The 21,304-nt window shown below is 39.2% G+C and overlaps 1 protein-coding gene across 2 annotated transcripts in view; it reads left to right on the top strand.

The window, feature by feature from the left end:
• Positions 1-21,304, top strand: part of LOC112249088 (cadherin-8) — a 72,506-nt gene that overhangs the window by 43,887 nt on the left and 7,315 nt on the right. For both annotated transcript variants that reach the window (XM_024418733.2, XM_024418732.2), the window contains exons 4-8: positions 2,078-2,197; positions 5,819-5,986; positions 6,189-6,376; positions 9,581-9,828; positions 20,659-20,795. In XM_024418733.2, the coding sequence (XP_024274501.2) occupies positions 2,078-2,197; positions 5,819-5,986; positions 6,189-6,376; positions 9,581-9,828; positions 20,659-20,795 (861 nt within the window). The remainder of the gene's footprint in view (positions 1-2,077; positions 2,198-5,818; positions 5,987-6,188; positions 6,377-9,580; positions 9,829-20,658; positions 20,796-21,304) is intronic.

Here is a 21,304-nt window from a genome sequence, read left to right as displayed (position 1 = left end):
TTACTGATTTGAAACCGTGCCAAACAGAAGCTTTTTTAATCCCTCATATTTTTTTTATCAGAGGAGTGGAGAATGTACACCTCTGTAAGGAAAAAGGTAGAGTGGGCTATTTCATGGCCCACTAGTTCCACTGTTTTGTTCCACACTTCAATCCCTATGTATTGTCACATAGTTTGGATTTGCTATTTGCTGCAGACACACCTTTCAAGCAATCAGAAGTATGAAGGTGCTTTCATAATTAAATGCAAATATGGCTCCATTTTCCCACTGCCATTGTAGTATTAGCAATTTAACTTTTAGGCAGATAAGACTTATTATCTCTGAAAAGTGGAGCAATTTCCTGTCCTGTCTTAATTTCATTTGACAATTGGCAAATACCTATAGCATATACCATATACATTATTCACAACCAGCTTTGCAGGAATAGATTAATTTGTATTGTTGAATACATCAATAGTACTTCATTTGTAATTAATTTGTATTAGTTCCATACATTCCCTGCCCATTCCCTAAACAAAGACTTTGTGACACTTTCAATTAATCTAGGTTTACTACAGTTCTGGTATTGTAACAGTATTTGAAGCTGTTCTGCAATTTTCGACCACAGGGAAAACAGTCTATATGAATGATATTGCATAAAATGTCATGAAAGGGTTTGATACATCATAGCCCATCTCCAGCATGCATACATGTACACACTCTCTCACACACACACACACACACACACACACACACACACACACACACACACACACACACACACACACACACACACACACACACACACACACACACACACACAAACACACACAGCCACACATAAATAATAAGCAGTATGAAATGTAAAGGTAAGCCCTGGCAACAGTAAGGGTCATCACAGCACATACATTACCAACAAACACATGTCTCAAAGGGCCACTTGAGGCTCTCTATGTGAAATAATTGGGTAGCAATAGCAAAGCAGGTTTTTGAGTCAAAGTGCAATGATGCTTTGTTTTGCTTTTGTAAAAGGGAGGACAGGGTTACTATTAATCATTGCTTGACATGTTTGGGCTGTATAAACAGGAAATGCATTCCCCACATGTGCAATATTTAATGACCCTCTCTCATGAAACAGTCTTGAAATTCTACTGGAGTGGGTCTTTATTCTGTAACATGTCATATGAACAGGCTCATGAGAATATTATTCAGTGTACCTGTAAAACTGATGATGAGCACCACATATTCTGAACTGCAGAATGTCTGTATCTACAAAGGCACAACTCATGCTCTCAGCCTCAAAAACATTTGCCAAGCCCCAAAGCCAGGTAATACAAGGTACAACAGAGGAGTTTGGGCCAACAGACTGTGTATTCCTTGCCAGCAGCTGCATGAGGGAAACATCTCCACCTGTATTCCACAACTTTTCTTTCAATGGTCCTTGCAACAATCAGCAGAGAAATCAACTAGAATAGAAAAAAAGTCAGCATCCTTACATTAAAACTGAGAAGCACCATGTTAAACTGGCCTGGTGTTATTACTTTGTTTGTGCCAGATTAATGGCACAGCCTAATGACAGGCACAGAGGTGGCCTTAACTAGTGTTGTCCCCCACTATGACCCATTCTGTCTCCTGTAGACAACAGGCCTGGATACCTGTGGCTAGGCCTGATGCCTTCTGTAACCATGAACATTTACCGATGTTGTCAGAACACCTGAGAACATATTTTACAACAAAAAAATTACCATACCATCTGTACTGTCAAGTTGCTTCCTACGAACAGCTTTCCTCCTTTTATTCTCTTCCCACCTGAGCCACAGACTAATGACGAGTTGGGCATCAGCATCAACCCTGCTCTTTATTGTTCATTTTTCAATGCCTTCACTGTACGATAGTGTTCTCTGTTGGGACGTTGTAGCACAGTATGCTGTGTCATTCATGTGTCTGGCAATAAGCTTGTCTTTAACCTTACCAATAAGTACCTCTGGCTTTATAGTGGAACCAGGAAGATTACAAGGGGAGAAGCTAGCTGTAAGGAGTGATTATGGGTGTCAGAAGTCCACTCTATTTTTAATAATGTGCCCTTTCTCACGTACAGGTACCTCAGTCACTAGGGTGACGGCAACAGACGCAGATGACCCAGTCTATGGAAACAGTGCTAAACTTGTGTACAGCATACTGGAAGGACAGCCCTACTTCTCCATAGACCCCAACACTGGTGAGTGGATTGCCATGGTGAAATACTAAATCAAATGAAAGTTTATTCGTCACATGTACAGGAACCAGCATGTGTAAACTATACAGTGAAATGCTTACTTGCAGCTCTTTCCTCAACAGTGCAAAATAAATGTAACTTTCAGGGTCATGGCATGTAAAGTTGTTGACCCTGAACAGATACACTCCTTTTTCATGATTCGATTGCAGTCAAAACAAGTGTTGTTTCAGCTACATTTACAGATCGAATGCATATTATCCATACATAGACAATTACTCAGCATACAGATTATATTTGCATTTTGAGGATATAACTCCCAACAAGATATTCAAGGGCTGTTACATATAAATGACAGTGCTATCTTTTTTAATTCCATCTGCCGTCTGCTTATTCTTCAACCTTGACTTTGTTGTTTTCCTAATTGCATTTTCAGCCGACTTGTTAACAGTGTGTCTGTAAGCAACATGATTAAATAATGGTGAAATTACATTAATAAGCAATGAGATGGAAATCAGCTGCTCACAATTTGGAAAAACAACATACAATAAACAAGCTCCAAGAACGTCAAAACTCTATGTACATAACACATATGAAGACATATTTCTACATGTAGAAACCCTGTTTCCTCCTCAACAATATTATGCATTTTAATCACTCACATCTACCACAATAAAATGGAGAAGGTATATTGAATCTATCTATCAAAGGACAATTTGAGGATCAGCGTGTACGCTTTGCATGATTACTGAGCACATGCAGATGGCTCATTCAAGTGAGCCAGATGTTTTAATGAATGTTAATGACAAATAAAAGGTAAGGGAAAAACAAACATTATAATCCATTTGACACTTCCAACACCATGAAGGAAATTAAAGGCATTTGATAAATAAATAAACATCATGCCCCAATCCATCACTTGGTTAATGGACGGTAGAAAAAAATCCTAGAAAATATCTATGGAAATGAGTGTTTGTCTTTCCATCCTTTTCCGTGATTAGGAATTAATTTGAATAGCTAACGATGATCAACAGAGATGACAGTAGAGTGAGCAACAGAGGATAACTGAAGTGCATACGTGTGAGTTTGTGTGTGTGTGAGCACTTCTTTTAGGGAGAGTTGTTCTTACCTGCTTCAAAGTCATTTGCGTAGTGTAAAAAACGTTTATTCAAGACAGTGTAGCATAAAAGTTATTTCTCTGATAATAGAGTCTAAATCCCCCCCCATCTGGTATAATATGCCAAGTGTGTCAGGCTAAAGCAGACCTGTATTAAGTGTTGATTATTTATTCGATTATTCTACCGGCCTCTGTTTTCTGAGCGGATTATCCTTGCCCTGAGCTGTTCATATTCTGCACTTTCCCACTGCAGTCAATAAGGTCCATTCTGCATAAACATTGTTTTTATAAATACTGTACCAGTCAAAAGTTTGGACAAACTAACTCCTTCCAGGGTTTTTCTTATTTTTTTTCTACATTGTAGAATAATAGTGAAAACATCATCACTATGAAATAACTCATATAGAAACACGTATTAACCAAAAAAGTATTAAGCAAATCAAAATATACTTTATGTTTAAGATTCTTCAAAGAATCAGTTGTGTTGTGACAAGGTAGGGGTGGTATACAAAATATAGCCCTATCTGGTAAAAGACCAAGACAAATAAGCAACAAGAAGTGACAGTCCATCGTTAATTTAAGACATGAAGGTCAGTCAATGTGGAAAATTTCAAGAACATTGAAAGTTTTTTTCAAGTGTAGTCTCTAAAACCATCAAGTGCTATGATGAAACTGGCTGTCATGAGGACGCCACAGAAAAGGAAGACCCAGAGTTACCTCTGCTGCAGAGGATACGTTCATTAGAACGAACTGCACCTCAGATTGAAAGCCAAAATAAACAGTTCACAGAGTTCAAGTAACAGACACATCTCAACATCAACTGTTCAGAGGAGACTGCGTGAATCAGGCCTACATGGTCAAATTGCTGCAAAGAAACCACTTGGGCCAAGAAACATGAGTAATGGACATTAGACCGGTGGAAATCTGTCCTTTGCTCTGTTGAGTCCAAATGTGAGATTTTTGGTTACAACCGCCGTGTCTTTGTGAGACGCAGAGTTGGTGAAAGGATGATCTACGCATGTGTGGTTCCCACTGTGAAGCACGGAGGAGGAGGTGTGATTGTGTGGGGGTGCTTTGCTGGTAACACTGTCTGTTATTTATTTAGAATTCAAGGCACATTTAACCAGCATGGCTACCACAGCGTTCTGCAGCAATAAGCCATCCCATCTGGTTTGAGCTTAGTGGGACTATCATTTGTTTTTCAACAGGACAATGACCCAAAACACACCTCCAGGCTATGCAAGGGCTTTTTGACCGAAGAAGGAGAGTGATGGAGTGCTGCATTAGATGACCTGGCCTCCACAATTACCTGACCTCTACCCAATTGAGATTTGGGATGAGTTGGACCACAGAGTGAGGGAAAAGCAGCCAACAATTGCTCATTACATGTGGGAACTACTTCAAGACTTTTGGAAAAGCATTCCAGGTGAAGATGGTTGAGCAAATGCCAAGAGTGTGCAAAGCTGTCATCAAGGCAAAGGGTGGCTACTTTGAAGAATCTAAAATCTAAAATAAATTTAGATTTGCTTAACACTTTTTTGGTTACTAGGTGATTCCATGTGTGTTATTTCATAGTTTTGATGTAGTTTTGATGTCTTCACTATTACAATGTAGAAAATAGTACAAATAAAGAAAACCCTTGAATGAGTAGGTGTGTCCAAACTTTTGACTGGTACTGTATATTTTTTATTCTCTGTAATACAAAAAGCCACTTAGCAATTTTATAATATTGGCTTTAGCTATGCCAGATTGGGAACCTATCTCCCATAACTAGCTAGCACAAAGACATTTCAGGCTATCAATCAAGTTAGAGCAGCTAGCTTGTCTAACTATCTTAGCTGGCATGCCTGCTGGCAAGGTTGGTAGACTTTAGAAAAGCAAGCAAAATACTAAATGCACTGAATAAGACATTGAATCTTTTACAGAGATGCAGAGAATCATATTTAGCTTATTTAAAAAAAATTGAAACACCAGTCAGGAGGATACAGACAGCTCAAAAGGTATGCTTAGATGTGCAGAAATAAACTTTTTTTTTTTTTTTACATACAATTAAGTATAAAAATGATGACTCTAGATTTCAGGTAAAAACTGTTTCAGCTGTTTAAAAAAAAGCTAAATTCTCCACCCCCCAGCCATCCTCATGTACTTGGTGTCCCTTCAGATTTTCAGGGTGCATTTACGCACCTGGACAGCGTAATTTCCATTCAATCAGAGCACAAATTACTTGCAGACAGCAGTACAACACTTCAGCAATCAAAGACATTGATTTGCAATGCTATCCACAGGATCAGAGCTTCTCTCCAGGTGTTCTGTCAGAAATTCCACCACTGTTTAATAAAATAAATGCTTAAAGGTTGTAATGAAGGATACTGCAACACTCTTAAAGGTGCAGTGAAGCAATCATGTCAAGCGTTATGAATGTCTTTGTATACCCCATTCTGTTAATTTATGTGTATGTTGATTTTTTGCAATAACAATATATTTGATTTTCTTTTTTTTTTTGCTTTCAGCGATCATTAAAATTGCTTTACATGGGATGGATCGAGAGATGCGAGAGGAGTACCTGGTCGTCATTCAAGCAAAAGACATGGGTGGTCATATGGGAGGGTTGTCAGGGACAACAACAGTTACTGTCACACTAACAGATGTCAACGATAACCCGCCAAAATTCTCAAAAAGTAAACAAAATGTCCAATTCTCTTTCCATACACTATAGTTAGAAACCATTATTGGCAAATCTGAATGTATTTGTTGTTGTTTTGCTGCGTTGTGTTTTTTCATGAATTTCCACAATAATCAGAATTGTACTAGATATAATGATGCATAGATAAGGAAACATCTACTGTTAGGGTGAAATAATCATGGTGTCCTATTCTTCAGGTCTGTACGAGTTTGTGATCCCAGAGGAGCTTGGCATTGGTCAACCTGGTGGCAAGGTAAAGGCAAATGATAGGGACATTGGCGAGAACGCCAAATCAACGTACAACATCATTGACGGTGATGAGAAGGACGTCTTCGAGATCACTACAGATGCCCAGACTCAAGAGGGGATCCTTCGTCTGAAGAAGGTAAGGACCTGATGCAAACTGCTTTGCCCTAGGGTTCCACCAACAACCACTTCATATCTTTAACAGCTTCAACTTAAACAAGGCCCAAATACTAGATTGCAAGACGGGGTATCAAAGGAGGAAGGTTGTTCACACAGGCTACAGGTCAGAACTGTATATCTAGAATGATTTCATTTAAATTGACCATGGGGAAAAAATGCTATTGTACTACATATATCATGCAAAGCAGTTTCAATGGCGAAGATGCATAAAGATGGCGACCCCCATTAATGCACCATTGAATTGATCTATAAGACTATATCAACAACAGCTACCAAATGTACACTGTTGATTTGGTAGATGATTAAATGTACGAAAGGGAAAACAAATTATATGTCATGTTTGCCTCCAGCAATCTAAATGTTTACTGTTACACAGCAATATACAGTATCACACATTTTCTGTAGAACTGCGATGATAGAAGAAGGAGCTACTTCAGGCCTGAAGTATTCAAGTGTATACATGAGTGATGGATGTGTGCTCACGTCTTGACTCATGGTTAGTTTAATGTCTAGAGTTAGAGCTATAGATCATTCATGCGCGATAGTATGTCATTGCGTTTGGATTCTAAATGACATCACATTAGGACATCCACTGTGTCTTCCTGTAACTATGAACAAGCTATTGGATGAAATGAAATAATATTTTTTCTGATGATCTGCCTTGAATAGATTATACTCTACTAAACAAAACAGACGGCTTGAGAACAAACTAGACATGATCAATAAGACCTTTGAGATACTTCCCTCTAGTATTTCACAGTGACAGCAGTGCTGTGGCTCTGCCTCGTCACTTTATTCTCGTATACTTGGCCTGGAATCTGTTGCCTGCATTGCTAATAGCATGATGGATGAGATTGCATGTGAAAAACAGGAAGTCAACTGCCTACTCTCTTCTCACCTCTACATCTCCAGATGGTGAAGTTCAGATTACTTTAGCAGAACTGGTATTTCTGCTTCCGTTCCGCACTCTGAACAACATATTCTTGGTTTCAGAGCCCTGTTGCACCAGCTTGTAGAGTTTTTCTTAGCCAATGTGGAATAACAAAGGATGAAATGGAGCAAAAAGCACCACCACACCCACAGCAACAAAAATAGCTCAATAAACTGCTGTCAAATACCAAGTGCAAATTATTAAAGATTCTTTGCGGCAAGGTTAAAAAATATTGATCTAAACATGACTGCAGAAACACAAACTAGGAAGTGGCTTTGTTGTTTTGGGTCTAAGCTTTTTATCTTCCACCCCTCAGGCCTATCAGGGGATGTTAGTGGGAAGTTCTGCTTCCTCCACCAGCCAGCACTGAACTTTGATGTCTCTAAATGGCCTGTGTGTATACATACAGATCCTATCCTGAGGCTCATGGGAATTTGATGCATGGCACAGGAGGGCTCTGAGGTGGGGACATCAACAAGGGGCAAGCATGGGGAAAATGGAGTGAAAAAGCTGCCCCATCTTCATGTGCACATACTGTAGCAACACAAGCCGGTCTAACACTTCCACTACCATGTTCCATCAATATGAAAACCAAAGTGCTGCTCTCCGGATTATAGAGAGTCAAGTGCTGCATGAATTGACCTCCCCCAAAACAATGAGTAATGGCAGAGTGGCATAGAGGGCCAATTCAAATATGGCTGACTCAGTGGAGAGGTCAGATGTCATTGAGGATCATTTGAGAGGATGCGAATAGGAATATTGTCTTCAAAGTTCTATTCTGAGGTAAAACTGTTGAGGTAGAGTCGCTTGTCGAAACGATCATGCAGTGTTAAGAGACAAAAAAACATACTGCTTTGTTATAAGGTATGGTCAATTATGGTCAATTGTGCATAAGATTTTAAAAGTACAAACATAACAGCAATGCAGTATGGAGTCTGACTTGTTAATTGTTGTTGTTAATCGAATACAAAAACAGAATAGTGGTGATCAGGAAGTGGTGCTGAATAGTTTAACTATTGTGGTATTCCTTTCTTTACCTGCGGTGTAATCAATCTGACAATTGACCCCTGTACACTTTTAGCCCTGGGCTCCTTTATACTTGGTATTAAGCTGGAATCCTTTGAAACCAATGTTTGCTCTTGGTCCAGCTGTTCACTCCTCTCAACATAGAGGAGGAGGAGAAGAAGGTGGGGAGAGAAGAGAGAGGAAGGGCGGTTAATAATGAAAATGCTCCAAATAGCTTCTCAGACAGCGGAAGACTGGGCTGCAGGGCCTTCTCCATACGGGTGCCCTGACGCCAGACGTGTGGACTTCAAAGCCCCCTGTCAGTCCCCGTCCCCAGCTGCTTTTCTCTCACAGCTGGGCCTGCTGCCGGCACTGCCCCAGCGCTGGCCCGACCCAGCCTAGGGGACCATTGGATTCTTTTTATTTCTTTGTGAAAAGCTGGAATACATTTTTTGATCCCTCTGCTAACCCCTCTCATTCCCAAAGCCAACTCAGATCCCCTCAAGCGGCAAGGCCCAGTTTTGATTTCCCTATAAATCCTGGTTTTTGAGCGTGGAAGTGACTTGATCCCATTATTTGAGTATTATAAGAGTGGCCAGAGGTGATTCAAAATACAATTGTGAGAGTCTGGGATGGCTGCTAAGACACCAGAGAGTTAAATGGTGGTGTTTTTAAATGTTGCAAATATTCAATGATGTGTAAAAAAGTAGTGGACATTGAAAGAGACCATCTGTAATTTCAGGGGTACGTTTCTTGCCACAGAAGCACTCATAGGTATGCAATTCCCCCTAGGAAATGTCATTATTATGTTAGAATTCCTGAATACACATCCACTTCTATTCATGTGATGATAATGCCTCAATAATTGCTATCCTTCAAATGATTGCCGGCAAAATTTTTGTAACAGTGTTATCGTGCACTACCAACAAAATTATATTTTCAGGTAGCACAAACCTACAAATAACATTATTTTAATGATTTCCTAACACATTTGAACCAGATTGGTGTGATACTAGATTAGATTAATCTTATTTACAGCCTTATTCTATCCTAAAGCAGATGTGGTAACACATGGATTACTTGAGGTGAGATTGTGGTTATTGCTAATAATTACAAATGTTGTTCCACCCTGTGCTTGGATTATTTCCTTAAATGTTTTTGATAGGATCAGAGATCACACTATTAAATTTCAACTCCGAAAGTATTTGTTTCTGTCATTTTCCACAGCCCCTGAACTTCGAGACTAAAAAGTCATATACACTGAAGGTGGAGGCGGCCAACATTCGATTTGATCCCAGCAGTGGTGCCCCCTTCAAGGATACAGCCACGGTGAAGATTGCAGTGGAAGATTCAGATGAACCCCCAGTCTTCTCCAAGCCCACATTTGTCCTGCAGGTGGATGAGAATGCCCCCATCAACACGGTTATAGGAACAGTCACAGCCCGCGATCCTGATGTCACTGGCAGTCTAGTCAGGTAAGAAACAAGATGATATTCACATATTGCCATGGAATCACATATATATTTTTAAAATATAGTCTTCCCACTGTGCATGTTCCTTTGGAGGTGAAATGTGAGCCGATGGCTGCGCTTGTTTCCTTAGGAGCACAATGTAGTAAACTTGAAAAAACAGCACAGGTAGACTTCTCTTAGTGGTGACTTTGTCTGCTGTGTTTCAGTTGTGCGACTTATTCTTAGACATTTCACAAGGGCACCTTGTATAGGTTATACAGGCAATTTCTCTCCATCCACTACGTCATTTCATTAATTCTCCAGTGACTTGCCGCTTTCCCCGGACAACACTCAACAGGTTGTGTAATTTCATGGTGAACAGAGTGTGAGCTGGGAATCATTTATTGGCTATTGCCAAAGCAGGGGAATTCAACCTGGTTCCATCTCCATCATTTAAAAAAAAATAGGCATACCAATATAATGTAACCTGTTCTCATGTTTGGGTGTCTCTTTCATTTCGTTCTTTTTTTTCTTCTTCTGTGACCCCAATGTTCTTTTATGTTGCACTTTCACAAAGTTTTTCATTATCACTGCGCTGCGAGTGCGTTTTTATTGATGTGTGTAGTGTGTAGATATGTGGTATATATTATTCTGCTGATCTATGTGTGATAAGCACTGCCCTATTTCATTTGTATGTGAACATGTCTGTCCAAGTGATTGAAATAATTGTCATACATGTACTATATTGTACTATATTGACATCTCAGACTGGAAATTAGGAATAACATTTTCTTCCTGTGTAATGATGTATTAGGTTGTTTTTTCAATCTGGACTTTCTCACTGAAAATATACTTTTTGGTGTTTATTTCTAATTCCTTGTTTTCTGTTTTGAATGAAAGAGCACTTCATGTATTTACTATTTTGTGGATAAGATTACACATTTCGATAAGTGAATTGAGACTGTAGGATATTATGCCAGTGTTTGTAAGGCTGTCCGAAAGCTTTCAAGCAATCAGAGTTAGAGGACGCTTTACGGAACCTACTTAGAGGCTGTAAGAGTTTGAAGCCAGAGGAAAGTAGTGATTTTCTGTACGTAAGTGGTTAATGTCACATTGCTTCCCATGTCTGCCAATGTCAATGAAGGCATTCAACAGTAAAGCCATTCTGTTAAGGGGAGGAAGGGAATGGCTAATACACAGCTTGAGATGTTCCTGCCATCTTGTGTTTTTTCCCAATACTGATCATTTGCTCCACAGCAAGATGGAATGTACCTTTAAAGTCCCATGCAGTCTTTTTAAAATTATTATTCACCACTGTATGTCTAATAAATCACTGTGTGTGTTTATTTCATGAAAATAATTTCCAAAATATTTATCATTCTTTTCCCTGAGCGGCCATTGAAATGCTCAGTCTGATCATGTCTTCTTGACACAAATGTTAATATATGTACATACACAGCCCTGATTGGCGGATAGGATCACCTAGACCAGGGGCCTCCGACCTTTTCCAGCATGAGAGCTACTTTTAAATTATGGAACATGTTGCGAGCTAATCATACATTTTCTCACTTTTAATTTAGCTGGTTTGGGATTTTTTTCAGTTTTTGTCTCAACATTTTTGAATTACTCATAGAGAAACAATGAAATTGGATGTTGGGGGTCCATGTCAATGCTTAAATCCCATCAGAATATACTTTTTGAGTGTAATACACCTTTAGAAAGAGGAACGTGCTGGTCTAAGCGATGTTTTTGCTGCTGCATTATGTCATGACATGAGATTGATACAAATAATCATGATATAATTCTGCCAGGTAAGCCTACATTGTCATCAACATTTTACTGAGAAGGTTTTTGGGAAATTCTTTCTGTCTACCCAGAAGACAGATATCCTTATGGCTAACAGACTTACAGGGGCAATATTTATGGATATAAATAGGCAGATATTGTGTTACGTTTGGCTTTTCAAGCCAATTGTGGCTTCAGCGCCTTTAGAAAGTATTCATACCCCTTGACTTTTTCCACATTTTGTTGTGGTACAGCCCGAATGTAAAATTAATTACATTCAGATTTTGTGTCACTGGCCTACACACACTATTTAATACATACATAAGACATCATGTCAAAGTGGAATTATGTTTTTTGAAATGTTAACAAATTAATTAAAAATTAAAAGATAAAATGTCTTGAGTCAATAAGTATTTAACCCCTTTGTTATGGCAAGCCTAAATAAGGAGTTTCTGGAGTAAAAATGTGAATGACTGCCTCGATTTGGTCTTATGTAGCAACATTTGAAATTTTGATTTTTAAATTTTTACATTGGATACAAGTAGTATATCATACACAGCAGTTAATCAACAATGGGAAAGTAATTATGCTTTGACAGTGGATAAACCCACTTTTGAGAAAATGGCCTTGAATATTTTGGTTCACCTACTGAAGAGCTCCTCTTTGTCGACACCCATTCAGCATCGTTCACACCCTCTTAAGCATTAGCCCCACCCATATTTTTAAGGACTCACATGTGAGGCCATGTGGTAAACACACCCTATGTCAAATAACTTCTATGCTTATTTGTCACATGCACAGGATACAGAAGGTGTAAACGGTATAGTGAAGTGGTTACTTGCATAGTAGCAATATCAAAAACAGAATGTGTCCAGAAAAAAAATATTTTAGAAATATTTTAGAATTGTTAGATGACACTTTCCTGACACAATTGTCTAAATTGATGGGTCATGGGAAGAAAATGCTATAAACACCCCCACGCCACATCTAGCTAAGTGGATGGGTCACTATTGTCTAAACATGTACACATGTACATGAAATATAATGGATGGCTGTAATCACCCCCAGACACACCTGGCTAATTTGATGGGTCATGTAATAATCGGGCCGAAGTGGGGTCTTTCGTTTAGACATGTATCTAACGTTTGCTAGCTAACTAACAGTACGCTTTAACTTGCAATAAAAACGACTTTCTGAACCTTATATCTGAAAATGTAGCTAGACCCTTACCTGTATACATGGATGAATGCTTCACGGCAGACTGGAACCATTTAACTCAGTTTTGTTTGTAGCTGCATCTTGTTTGGCCAGCGTTGTATCAAGTCACTCCGGGTCACACTGACCGTGGCGTGTGCATAAAGTTGCCCATCACTTTTTCCAACTGATCTGTCGATTGCGCCTGCTAAATTCAGGGCGTCAATGTTGTTGAGAAAAGTAGCAACATTTTTGTAGTTCTTGATGGCTAACATTTTATCTTTCAAAAACGGTGTGGTAGAAAGGACTGTCAACACATACTGAACAGCTCACGTTATAGACAGAAGCATGCTACATGGCAGACCTATCCAAACTCACCTCTCAGCATGTCCAGCCCAACCATTATCTCAGCCAATCATGGCTAGCCGGAAGGTTCCCAACTTTTTCCATGGCTAAACCAACTTGGCTCGTAATTTAACTATTTTATTCCTATTTATGGATGGAATCCAAGTTAGTTATTAAGGCACATCAAAGTTCACATGTTCCAGAAGACATTTCTGCCAAAAATGCATTTTGATCAAAAATGTATGTTTACATTCAAATGCCGCTCCTGTGAAGTAGTGATGTGCAACATACGCCTAGTTTCCTGAAATGAGTCACAAATCGGCTTAATAACAAGTCACATAATATGTTGCATGGACTCACTCTATGTGCAGTAGTCATTTTTTGAATGAGTTCTGTATTTCATTTTTGAATGACTACCTCATCTCTGTACCCCACACATACAATTACCTGTAAGGTCCCTCAGTTGAGCAATGAATTGCAAGCTACTCATGGGTGGGCTGAGAGATACTGGTAGCTCGTCATCAACCTGTTGGAGACCCATGATCTAGAGTCTAGACTCTAGAGCAGGGATGGGGAACTTGCCTTCCATTTGTAGGAATTCAGTCAGCGTCTTATTAAAGTTCAATGCAGCAGTTTTCATCTCAATATCAAAGTGTTTATTGGTAACAATTAAGCACCTTACTGTGATTGTTTTAAATTAAATTGGTCAAAAATAGCAGTTTCTCAAAAAATAATTTTGCAAGGACTGTCTGGGAGTGGTCTGAGTAGGGGGGGGGGGACTGACAACTATATTTTATTGGCAGAGGGGTTTGGAATTCTCTTTCTTATTGGTCTATTATCTGATTTATGTCACCAGGCATAACTGGTGATGTCACCAGGCAGGCCAAAACTTCATCCGACCAAAATAGATTGAAATTTCAGGTGGTCTTTTCAAACAGCTCTTACACTAGTGCCCCAACCCCCATCAACATTGCCCATCCCTGCTCTAGAACCTATCCTACATACAAAGTGCGAGGATACATATGCAAATACAATTGTAGGCATGTCTTTGTTGTTGTTCAAGAGCACTAAAAGGGCATTATCATAATTTTCACAATTTCAGTTTTATTTCGATCAAAAGTCAAGACATTTTCCCTGTATGTTTTCATGATGTGTCAGATCTATAATGTACCTGTATGTCAAGTGCTTTTCACCACACAAAACATGGCATACAATATTACCATTGACAGTTAAATTTATTAAATTTATTTTAATCTCCTTGAGATTCTATCATTTTAAAGTGATCTATTTACATTATTTCATGTGTAATTTTGAATGTGCGGTAATGTGTCATCATAGTACTGTCTCTCAGAGACCTAATGAAGAGACAACCAATGGAAGTCTCATCCTGTTTTTATCATGTTTTAATTAGCATACTGTCTTTGTATGTTGCCACAAAGTGTTACATTCTCATTGTAAGGTACCACCAGGCAGAGGATGCCCAGACAAACGCTATCCTTGACATAAAATGCTTTGGATAGAGTGCCTCTCTATGGAGTGATAATAAGCAATGTTGTGACCATTGTAGAGGTAATAGGCTGAACATTGTTAGTCTTAGCTAACCTTAGCCTGAGCCTGATCTCATAGACTAGACGAAACCAGGTAGATGCGAACGTCTAGCAACCTGAAGGTTGCATGTTTGAATCTCATCACGGACAAGTTTAGCATTAGCAACTTTGCAACTACTTATTAATTTTTAGCTACTTTGCAACTACTAGCATGTTAGCTAACCATTCCCCTTCCCATTATCATAACCTTAACCGTTTAACCTAATTCCTAACCTAAACCCTAATCTTAACCCCAACTCCTAGCCTAGCTAACATTATCCTCCAAGCTAACGTTAGCATTAACAACCTAGACACCAAGCAAACATTAGCCACAACAAATTAGTATTGATAACATATCATAAAGTTTTGCAAAATATTAACATTCTATGAATTGCGATTCGTAACATATCATACAAATTGTCATTTGGATTCTATAATACGAAATAGATGATGGACATCCACACATTTACACCATATGAAATGTAACATATCATACTGAATGGAGGGAGACAGATTTACATTCACTATGTTACGTCTACCCCTGAATCCAGGTTGTGAGTAAAACACTCTCACACCGAAATGACTCACAGTCTCTCAGTCTGACCAGGATGACTCAAGGCCTGTTTCCTCACTTAGACCTCAACCCTCAAGCTATACTTTATGCATTCAACCAAGGTTTCAGGTGGACTAAAATGCAACACAATTCCTTCAGCGTCCTCCCATACTCTGTGAATAGGATTTTATTCTTGAATGATCATTATGCTCCAGACCTTGGGCGTCACATGGACACTATTGCTTTGAAGGCTAAAGTAAGAGCCAATCAAGGGTCTCATTACAGTACCTGGTGTTGATGATGCCTTTTAATAATACATTATGGCTAACCTAGGTAGTTGCTCAAAACACCATCTAGAGAAACATTTGTACATTGGTGGAGTTGAGTGGGACATGCACACAGCACTGAGGGTTTAGAAGAGGATCATAGGACTACAAAAGTTTATGGGTAATGAGAGCCAGGTCTGTCAGGTGACTGTGTAAGCTTGTCTGCCTTTCTTCAGGCCCCGCTACATCATTTACTTACCTTGACAGCTGACATGTTGCAAATGTTAATACAAGGAGTCATGTAAAAGAGATTATGTAAAATGAATGTAAATTTAATGTCAAGTAGACTTTCTTGTCGAGAAACAAGTTCAGGACATGTTCAGGGAAAACAGGAATACATCTGTCCTTACAAAGAGCTGGTTAGCATGCGGAGGCCAGCGAAATTAGTTCTACATCTGTGATCCTCCCAATAGAATTACTGACCTTATATAAGACAGAAATGTCATACATTTGTTCTCTGTCTCACACTCACACATATTACTGGCTTTATGGCTTATAACCAGCACATTTTAACTATCACTTATAACATTCCTGTTTGTGACCTGGAGAACAGCTTAGTAAATGTAGTGTTCAATCCTAAAATAATATTAAGACAGTATGTAAAAGTTATAAATGTCATGTGATTGAATGAGAAAGATGTGTTTAGGGGAGGGCTGCCCAATGTAATTTGAGTCAGGTATTGAAGGAGTGAAAAGTATCAGGTGCTAATTTGCATCGTCCTTTCCCGGCATTGTATTATTCCCATCCAGTGGTCCGCTCCCAAACACATCCTCACACCTTTGACAGTCAGCACCCATCTCTTGCAAGGAACATCTGATAATTGTATTTGCTTTAATTCTTTTCACATCACATTGTCAGTTTGATTGACACGTGGCAGAACATTTCAGGGTCGGTCTCCCTCCACGTGAAGCTGTCAAAGCCTGCCTGGAATCCACTCCTTCTCCTGGAGACTTCTCCCAGGTGGTTTGGGCTGTCTGCCTGTCTTGAAAGTGCTCTGCGTCTGTAGAGAGGTCCTCCTGGACCTCCCGCCTGTCGTCTGAGGATTTACACAATTTCATCAACAAAAAAAAGAAATGTCATGGCTCAATACGTCTCCCACAGTTGGAATCTAGGGCAATGGCTTATTTATTTAATTTTGTGTTAGCTCGTTGTTTTCATTATTATTATTATTTGGTCATTGTTTTTTTTCTCCCCTATTTCTCATGCAGAAAATACATGGGTCTGTCAACAGGTCTGTGCTGATAGGGATGAGCAGTTCCACAGTGAAGTAGGATGAGACCCAAGGTCGTGTGTAAAGGGAGATGGGGTTGGGAGGGTGGTTGGAGGAGGTTTGCAAAGCACATTGGAGAATTATATTACTGAAAAAGCAAGGCATTGGCCAAACTTTTGACTTGCTTTGAGAGAGGCTATGTTTACAGGGAGGGACATTTAGTTTAAAGGGATATACATGTATGTTCTGTGTGTCATTGAGTGCATTCAAATAATGAATGCATGCATTCACATGCTTATGTGACTCACCACCTGGATTATGTCTTATATAGCAACATTTCAAATTGTGTTTTTATTTTATTTTTACATTCGATAAAGGTAGAGACTCAGAGCTACAAAATGGTATATCATACTGCATTTTTGAGGAACAATGGGACAGTAATTCTGCTTTGAAAGTTGATCAACTTGTTAACTCACTTTTCAGAAAATGGCCTTTGAATGTTTTGGTATCTGGTGAGGAGCTATTTGTCTACACCCATTCAGCATCGTTCACATCCTCTTAAGCTTGAGCCCCACCCATCTTTTTTTCACCCTCAAGAGTGTGCAGAGCAGAGAGAATGATTTATTTCAGCTTTTATTTCTTTCATCACATTCCCAGTGGGTCAGAAGTTTACATTACACTCAATTAGTATTTTGAAGCATTGCCTTTAAATTGTTTAACTTGCGTCAAATGTTTCGGGAAGCCCTCCACAAGCTTGCCACAATAAGTTGGGTGAAGTTTGGCATAGTGCTCATGATGCCATTTATTTTGTGAAAAGCCCCAGTCCCTCCTGCAGCAAAGCACCCCCACAACATGATGCTGCCACCCCCGTGCTTCACGGTTGGGATGGTTTTCTTTGGCTTGCAAGCCTCCCCCTTTTCCTCCTCATTATGGCCAAACAGTTCTATTTTTGTTTCATCAGACCAGAGGACATTTTTCTAAAAGTATGATCTTTGTCCCCATGTGCAGTTGCAAACCGTAGTCTGGCTTTTTTATGGCGGTTTTGGAGCAGTGGCTTCTTCCTTGCTGAGCGCCCTTTCAGGTTATGTCAATATAGGACTCATTTTACTGTAGATATAGATACTTTTGTACCTATTTCCTCCAGCATCTTTACAAGGTCTTTTGCTGTTGTTCTGGGATAGATTTGCACTTTTCGCACCAACATACTTTAATCTCTAGGAGACAGGATGCATCTCCTTCCTGAGCGGTATGACGGCTGCGTGGTCCCATGTTGTTTATACTGGCGTACAATTGTTTGTACAGATGAACGTGGTACCTTCAGGCATTTGGAAATTGCTCCCAAAGATGAACCAGACTGTTTTCTGAGGTCTTGGTTAATATCATTTGATTTTCCCATGATGTCAAGCAAAGAGGCACTGAGTTTGAAGTTAGGCCTTGAAATACATCCTCAATTGACTCAAATGATGTCAATTAGCCTATCAGAAGCTTCTAAAGCCATTACATCATCTGGAATTTTCCAAGCTGTTGAAAGGCACAGTCAACTTAGTGTATATAATGTTCTGACCCACTGGAGTTGTGATACAGTGAATTATAAGTGAAATAATCTGTCTTTAAACGATTGTTGGAAAAATTACTTGTGTCATGCACAAAGTAGATGTCCTAACCGACTTGCTAAAACTATGGTTTGTTAGCAAGAAATTTGTGGAGTGGTTGAAAATGACTCCAACCTAAGTGTATGTAAACTTCCGACTTCAGCTGTAGCTAGCTAGGTAAACAATGAACCTAGCTAGGTAAACAACATGTAAGATCTCACATGTCACGTAGCGTTAGCTAACGAGTCAGCCAGCTAACATTAGCTAGTTAAACAACAATGAACATCGTGCAAAATCATGTCGTTACTACCATTCATGAATATGCTGGGAGCTAACCATCCAGGTTCACTGTTAGCTAGCTACCATTAGGCTCTAACTAGCGAAGCAAACAGCTGTGGGATTCAAATAATAATGTCAGCTAGGGAGCCAGCCAGCTAACATTAGCTAGCTAGCTAACAGTGCACTTTAGCTTGATATGAAACCACTTTCGGTCAAAATTAGAAACGTTTCATATCTGACAATGTAGCTAGCTAACGCTACAATATCTTACCTGAACACATCATCATGCATGATGGTCTATCATGCATGATAGTCTCCCTGTCATGGATGCCCTGCCACAGTTGCCCTTAGGTTGAAGATGTAGTCCGGAGACAGGTGTTTTCTCCATCTCTTTAGCTATCATAGTCTAATTCCACTGATTTCAAAACTTGATTCTCCAGAGAGTGGAGAGCAACACTTAGCTATTCAGATCCACTACACAAAACTTTAAAAAAAGCTGCGTTCGACAGGATTACCAACACAGACTGACCAGCTCAAATAGACAGAAGTCTTCTATATGGCAGACCAATCCAAAATCCTCGCTCGGTATATCCAGTCTACTCATTATCTCAGCCAATCATGGCTAGCAGGAAGGTTGCTGATTTTTTCTGTGGCTTAACCAACAAGGCATGTAATTTAACAATGTTATTTATATTTACAGATGGCATACAAGTTCGTTATTAAAGCACATGAAAGTTCACATATTCGAGAAGGCATTTCTGTCAAAAAACGCATTTTGATGAAAACATTTTTTTTTTAATGTTCAATGGGCTCTCCTGTGAAGTCGTGACTTGTGACATATGCCCGGTTTCCTGAATCGGATCACATATAAAATACCTTTTAAAGGCCTTGTTGCTCTTGGTGACTTAGATTTTTCTGATGGGCAGCCTTAATTTAGGGCAATTCATATTTGTTGATAACATGATGTATGGTATTGAGTGCATTTAATTATTGAATGTACACATTCAAATAAACATAAATAAAACAACACTTTTCACATCAATAACATGTTTTTCACATGCCAAGTGTGCACGTGTGTCCTTTCTGAAAGCGTTTGAGGAATTGGCACCACACAATGCATTGTGACAAATCCAGGTCTAAAGTTACAATGATTTTAGAAATCCATATAAATATTAACTTGAGGCTTTTTTAATGGTCAATGTTTCATCATGTTGTTGCTATTGGTGAGGTTGTTGAATTATATATAAGGTTGTTGCCCTTGAACTGCTCCTTCCGTCTTGCTTCAATCCACAGTACAGGGACATCAGAGTAAACGAGGATGGTCGATTTGGATTTGAATTTAAATGCAACTTTACATTGTATCCCTTCTACCTTGTGACTTTCCCACCCCTCCTTAGATTGAACCCTGTGAAGTTTTCAAATGAGGTCAAGGTAAAGTCAAAAGGAAAGGAGAGAATGTAAAGAAGGATGATGGTGCTGATCCTACTGGGCCCTGCAGACTTCACTAATCAAAAAAATAAAAATAAAAGTTTATTTGTCACGTGCGCCGAATACAACAGGTGTAGACATTACAGTGAAATGCTTACTTACAGGCTCTAACCAATAGTGCGGAGAGAGAAACAAGTATGTGTGTGTGTGTGTGTGTGGGTAAGTAAAGAAATAAAACAACAGTAAATTACCTATTTGTAGGGAGGGGAACATTAAGGAGCCACTGTTTGGAGACCAAACCAGACTCACGTCCACTTTAGTTTTTAAAGAGCCTCCTAAACCGTATTGTGCTTTTAATGTCCTTTCTTGCTAATCTGAGGCCTGTAATTAATCCTTTGTTGATAAATTGACTTCCTACTGTTTTTTTCCCATACATTCATCCACAGGAACCTCTTGATGGAAACGTCTCCATTAGTCAGTGCACCCAAGGGATTATCGAGAACGGTTAGTTGTGTGCTGCATGTAGAACTCCTCATGATTTACTCTTTTTTTGTAGGTACTTTATTGATCGCCACACTGATCTGGAGAGGCAGTTCAATATTAACGTAGATGATGGGAAAATAACGTTGGCCAAACCGCTGGACCGAGAGACAGATATGTGGCACAACATCACAGTAACAGCCACTGAAATCAGTAAGTAACATTTCCAATAGATATTTCTAAACGCTGTTTGTGGTCTACTACATAATTAACTCAATTCAATTTCCTTTTCAAATCAGTGCAATGATGAAGGACAAGTGTAAACTCAGGGGGAAGACAGCTGCTTGTGAACATTCAGATCTGTTTACTAACACAGTTTGAACAACTTCATTGCTGCCTCCAACAAAGGACTGACTGGCTTTCATAATCCTCGATAAAATAGTCTCGCACTTGTAACCTATCTGATGTTAATGGCCGTAGTGTGGTACAAATAATTAGAGTTTGAATTCACAGGCGTGGAAAATATGTGAATCTGCAGAATTTTGATTGAATTAAACAGCTCAGTAGTCAATTTGTGGAAGTGCGAGTACATTTTAAGAAGTATCAAATAAACAGTTGTAAACACAAATACCGACGTTGTATGCACCAATGCCAGCTTCCATTACAGATACAGCAACACCTGTGATCCAGGAAACTGACTGACTATACAACATATTTGAGGT

This window comes from Oncorhynchus tshawytscha, linkage group LG04 (assembly GCF_018296145.1).
Source record: "Oncorhynchus tshawytscha isolate Ot180627B linkage group LG04, Otsh_v2.0, whole genome shotgun sequence".
NCBI lineage: Eukaryota > Metazoa > Chordata > Actinopteri > Salmoniformes > Salmonidae > Oncorhynchus > Oncorhynchus tshawytscha.
This window is presented reverse-complemented; position numbering and strand designations above follow the sequence as displayed.